General features: G+C 37.9%; 1 protein-coding gene across 2 annotated transcripts; it reads left to right on the forward strand.

Moving 5' to 3' along the window:
• The first annotated feature begins 557 nt into the window (after positions 1 to 557).
• On the forward strand, positions 558 to 5,209 carry LOC133317491 (protein TORNADO 1). 2 transcript variants are annotated; one of them, XM_061519356.1, is made up of 4 exons: positions 558 to 2,061; positions 2,226 to 3,031; positions 3,104 to 3,469; positions 3,824 to 5,209. In XM_061519356.1, exons 1-4 carry the CDS (start codon positions 558 to 560, stop codon positions 5,207 to 5,209), a joined length of 4,062 nt encoding a protein of 1,353 aa, XP_061375340.1. The 2 variants fall into 2 exon arrangements, with proteins under 2 accessions (XP_061375340.1, XP_061375339.1); XM_061519355.1 differs by having other exon boundaries at positions 2,226 to 3,469.
• The last annotated feature ends 607 nt before the right edge of the window (positions 5,210 to 5,816 follow it).

Here is a 5,816-nt window from a genome sequence, read left to right on the forward strand (position 1 = left end):
TTTTTACACATACAAAAGAAGAGTGGGTCCCACCACTCTTTTTTTCTCTTTCCTCTTACATGTGGATCCCACTTATAATTTTATTTCTATAACATGAGATATCTACTTTCCTACAACATAAGAAAAATATTTATCTTTAGTATATATTGCTAATAAAAATCTGGTTATAAGAAAACATACTTTCATAAAAAAAAATATCTTAATTGAATTCATTTACACAAAGAAGCTTTTCTGACTGCCATGTGTTGAATCTTGAGAGGAAGGTTCCCTCATGGTAATGAAAATACTTAAAATGAGAAGGAAATAGCTAGGATACGTGAAGAATGAATTCCAGTGAGAACAATTTTTGCATAAAGTGACACCATCAAGACAAGTTAAGAATATAGCAAAGGTAGCTCAAACAATTTTTATTATAAAGTCTCGGTGAAGGACTACAAACAGTGACAAACATTTGTACGTTGTTTTCCAAAGAAAAACAGTTGAATTCCAAATTATACTTTGTTGATGTTCTGTTATACACAACAAGTTTCTGCAACTTTGAAAGAGCTTCTGAAATGATGGCATCAAATCAGAACCTGAAAGAACTACAATGGGCTCTGCAAGCAATCAAATCAGAAGGCCTAAATCTGCACAGCATTTCCTTCTACCTTTCCCAAACAACTTCAGGTTGTTACCAAGAAACAGACAACTCCATAAACATAAACATTTCTAAGGAAAATCTTCCGTACTTCTCCCACCTCTTGACAACACTAGCAGCAACCAAGAGCACCAAATCCACCTTGAGAAACTTGGAGTTCCACCGAGTTGAATGGGAATCACAACTGGTGAGAAACCTTGGCATCTTGCTTGGGAGCAACCAAAATATACAGCAAGTTGTTTTTAGAAGAAACAGGTTCAAAGGGAAAAGCCTATCTGAACTTTCTGACATTCTGAAGGCAAATAAAGTGATAAAAGAGATTATGCTTTCAGAATCAGGAATAGGGTCTGTTGGAGCTGAACTCATTGCTTCTGCTCTTATGGTTAATCACAGTTTGGAGGAGCTGCAGATATGGGGAGATTCTATAGGATCAAGAGGTGCTGAGGAACTCTCCAAGATGATTGAGGTTAACCCAACTCTTAAATTGTTGACAATTTTTGACTCAAATGCCATCACAGCTACCCCTCTTATATCTGCAGTTTTGGCAAGGAATAGGACCATGGAAGTTCATGTTTGGAGTGGAGAAAATGGGGAAAAAAGTTCCAAGGTGGTTGAGTTTGTACCTGAGAATAGCACACTTAGAATTTACAAGCTTAACCTCTCTGGTACGTGCAGGGTTGCTTGCTCCTTAGGAATGAACTTAACAGTCAAGTCCCTTGATATGACAGGAGTAAAGCTAAAGTCCCGGTGTGCTAAGGAATTTAGATGGGTTTTAGAACAAAATCAGACCCTTAAAGAGGTCAACTTGTCTAGAACTTGCCTTAGAGACAAGGGCATTGTGTATATTGCAGCTGGACTCTTTAAGAATCGTAGTCTACAAACCTTACATCTAACTGGAAATTGGTTCAGTGGAGTAGGTGTGGAGCATCTACTATGCCCTTTGAGTAGATTTTCAGCACTACAAATGCAAGCCAACATTACTTTGAAGTGTGTTACTTTTGGAGGAGGTAGAACAAAAATAGGAAGGGATGGTCTAGCAGCTCTTTTGCAGTTCCTAATAACCAATGAGACAGTGAGGCAATTGGGGATACATGATGATGAGAGTTTGAGATCAGATGACTTTGTTAAAATCTTCAAGAGTTTGGAGAAGAATGCTAGCTTGAAATGCTTATCTTTGCAAGGCTGCAAAGGTGTGCATGGAGAGACATTGCTGCAGACAATTTTGGAGACACTACAGATAAATCCTTGGATTGAAGATATTGATCTCTCCAGAACACCTTTACACAATTCTGGAAAGACTGTGGGAATTTATCAACGATTGGGTCAGAATGAGAAGACTGAGCCAGAAATGGATTTGCTTAAGGACATGCCACTAACTGAGCCCAAGAGTTGCAGAGTTTTCTTTTGTGGGCAAGAAAGTGCAGGTAAGGTTGAATTAATTATTTATCTTTGATGTTTCATTATTGATTAATTTCTTGAAACACCGTTTCAAAACTATAAATGAAACTAGATTGAGATTTATTTTTTCATATAGAAACAAGCTAATAGCAAATCAACTTGAATCATAGTTTTAAATTCATAATTTCAGGCAAAACCACACTTTGTCATTCAATATCACAAAATTTCTCTGCTGTGGCACTTCCCTACTTGGATCAAGTCAGAACAATAGTGAATCCAGTGGAGCAGGCTGTCAAAACAGTAGGAATGAAGATAAAAACTTTCAAGGATGAGGATACAAAGATTTCAATATGGAATCTTGCTGGTCAGCATGAGTTTTTCTCCCTCCATGATCTTATGTACCCAGGTCATGGGAGTGCATCACTTTTCATTATCATATCAAGTTTATTCAGGAAGCCAAGTAACAAAGAACCAAAAAGCACAAAGGAGATTGAAGAGGACCTGCAATATTGGCTCAGGTTCATAGTTTCCAACTCCAAAAGAGCAATGCAACAATGCATGCTACCAAGTGTTGCTATAGTTCTCACACACTTTGATAAAATCAACCAACAAGCACAAAACTTGCAGCACACTGTAGATTCAATTCAGAGACTGAGAGACAAGTTCCAAGGCTTTGTTGACTTCTACCCAACTGTATTCACAGTTGATGCAAGATCATCAGCATCAGTTAGTAAACTCACTCATCACATCCGAAAGACATGCAAGACAATTCTCCAAAGAGTACCGCGAGTTTATCAACTTTGCAATGATCTAATACAGCTTTTATCAGACTGGAGATCAGAGAATTACAACAAACCAGCTATGAAGTGGAAGGAGTTTGGTGAACTATGCCAAGTAAAAGTGCCACATCTGAGAATTAGATCAAGACATGATAATAAAGAGGTAATGGAAATGAGGAGAAGAGCTGTTGCTACTTGCCTTCATGACATTGGTGAGGTGATTTATTTTGATGAGTTGGGGTTTCTGATTTTAGATTGTGAGTGGTTTTGTGGTGAAGCACTAGGTCAGCTCATAAAATTAAATGCTAGAAAACAACACTCCTCAGAAAACAATGGATTTATTAGCAGGAAGGAACTGGAGAAAATCTTAAGAGGAAGTTTACAAAGCCCAATTCCTGGTATGGGTTCAAAGGTGTTTGAGAACTTAGATGCTAGTGACCTTGTGAGGATGATGCTAAAACTTGAACTTTGTTATGAGCAAGATCCATCAGATCCAAATTCACTGCTATTGATTCCCTCCATTCTTGAAGAAGGAAGAGGAAAGCCTCAAAGGTGGCAGCTTAGCACACCAGAATGCATTTATGCAGGACGTCATCTTGAGTGTGATGATTCAAGCCACATGTTTCTAACTCCAGGATTCTTCCCACGTTTACAGGCACTGTCCTCTTTTTCCCTTCAGTTTCACCCTTTGCAATTGTTTCTTGCAACTTTTTGTTCTGAAATTATTCACTGCATTTTAATATCTCAAAGTTTATCCAATTTTGGTTATTTTTCTGATTATGGATAACTTAAATGAGGTTCAAAGAATGCAAAAACATATAGTTTGTAAGCAACATCATTAGGATCCACCTGCTTTGGTTAATTATTAAAACATATAATGCATAATATCACTAATTATTCATCCAATTTTGATCTTCACTCCCTATGTCTTTAAAGCTACAATATATAGGATTTTGCATTTTTTCTCGACTACAATTTTCTGATTGGATTTTCTTATTTGGTATTGCAGGTGCACCTTCACAACAGAATAGAGGCTCTAAAGAATCAACATGGTGCAACCTACAGTCTTGAGAAGTACCTCATTTCAATCAGCATTAATGGAATCTACATCAGAGTAGAGCTTGGAGGAGTGTTGGGTTACTATATTGATGTCCTTGCATGTTCCACCAAAAATTTGACAGAAACTTTAAGAGTCATTCAGCAACTCATAATCCCAGCAATCCAAAGCCTTTGCCAAGGGATTACCATGACTGAAAATGTCATAAGACCTGAATGTGTGCGAAATTTGACACCCCCTAGATACAGAAGAACTCAATTTGCTTCTCTACAGCAACTAAAACAAGCACTACTCTCACTTCCAGCAGACAGCATGTATGATTATCAACACACATGGAGTCCAGTCCTAGACTCTGGTAGGCCTATTCTCCAAGATGGGTTTGATCTTGCAAGAGACCTTTTATCAGATGATGACTTCAGGGAAGTACTACATAGAAGGTATCATGACCTATACAATCTTGCACAAGAGCTGCAAGTCCCTCCTGAAAATAACCTAGAAGGGCAAGATCAATCTATAGCGTTAAATGATGAACATGAAATAGTTGAACCAACCTTTGGTGGCATTGCAAAAGGGGTTGAAGCAGTATTACAAAGACTCAAGATTATTGAACAAGAAATCAGAGACTTGAAGCAGGAAATCCAAGGACTGAGATATTATGAACATAGACTCCTCCTTGAGCTTCACCACAAAGTGAACTCCCTAGCAACTTTCAATGTCCAGGTTGAGGAGAGGAAAGTACCAAACATGTTCTATTTTGTGAGAACAGAAAACTACTCAAGGAGACTGGTCACCACCATGCTTTCTGGCATGACTGCTCTCCGGCTTCACATGTTATGCGAGTTCCGAGGACAAATGCATGTTGTTGAAGATCAAATGGGTTGTGAAATCATGCAAGTTGATAACATAGCTGTTAAGTCTTTGGCTCCATATATGAAGAAGTTCATGAAGTTGGTAACTTTAGCTCTTAAGATAGGAGCTCATCTTGCAGCTGGAATGGGAGAAATGATACCAGACTTGAGCAAGGAAGTGGCTCATTTGGCTGGTTCTTCACTTCTCTTTGATGCAGCCGGGGCAACTGCAGCCGGTGCGGTAGGTGCTGCTGCCATGGGTCGTAGGAACAGGTCCATGGAAGGTTCAAGGGACATTCAACAAGATTTAAGAGCAGCACAACAATGGGTTGTTGATTTCTTAAGGGACAGGAGGTGCTCCACAGGGAAGGATATTGCAGAGAAGTTTGGACTGTGGAGAGTAAGGTACAGAGATAATGGTCAGATTGCATGGATATGTAGGAGGCACATTTACGCCAGATCTGCAGAGATAATTGAATTGCCCATTTGAAACAGCAGAAATCCTTATATAGCACTAGGAACCTTAGCTTCCAAGTTTCTTCTCTTTACTTGTGTTTATATTTCCAACATGAATATGGCATGTATTGAAGTTCTCCAATTCATTCAAAGGACTTAAGATGTTGGTCTAGTAAATTTTAATTTCTAAAATGATGGAAGCCCTTATAACATCATTTCTAATTATCTGATATAGTTACATTTTAAGTGTGTATTTCAAATTAACTAGGAGGAAACACGACCATTGCAAAGTTGTTGAACAGGGACAAAGAAATATACCCTGTTAAAAGATAATGATCCATGATGGAGTATGTATTGTAAATACTAAAATTATTTTATTATTTTGTAATTGGCAAAAAAATTAAAATATTGTATTTAAATAAAATAATTACGCATTTAATGTTGTTTCGTAAAAAATTACACATCTACTGCACAATGTGACGCTAGTTTTGGGCGTCACATGTGACGCCCAAAACTGGCGTCACATGTGTGCTCTATATATTTCCTCACCCCCTGCATTCAATTCACACCTCTTCTCTCACTCTTCATATCTCTCTTCTCCACCAACATTCCTTTATCTTTAATTTAGTATTTGAATTTTA

This window comes from Gastrolobium bilobum, unplaced genomic scaffold (genome assembly GCF_033153095.1).
Source record: "Gastrolobium bilobum isolate Gb01-03AN ecotype WA unplaced genomic scaffold, APGP_CSIRO_Gbil_v1 utg49751, whole genome shotgun sequence".
Classification (NCBI taxonomy): Eukaryota; Viridiplantae; Streptophyta; class Magnoliopsida; order Fabales; family Fabaceae; genus Gastrolobium; species Gastrolobium bilobum.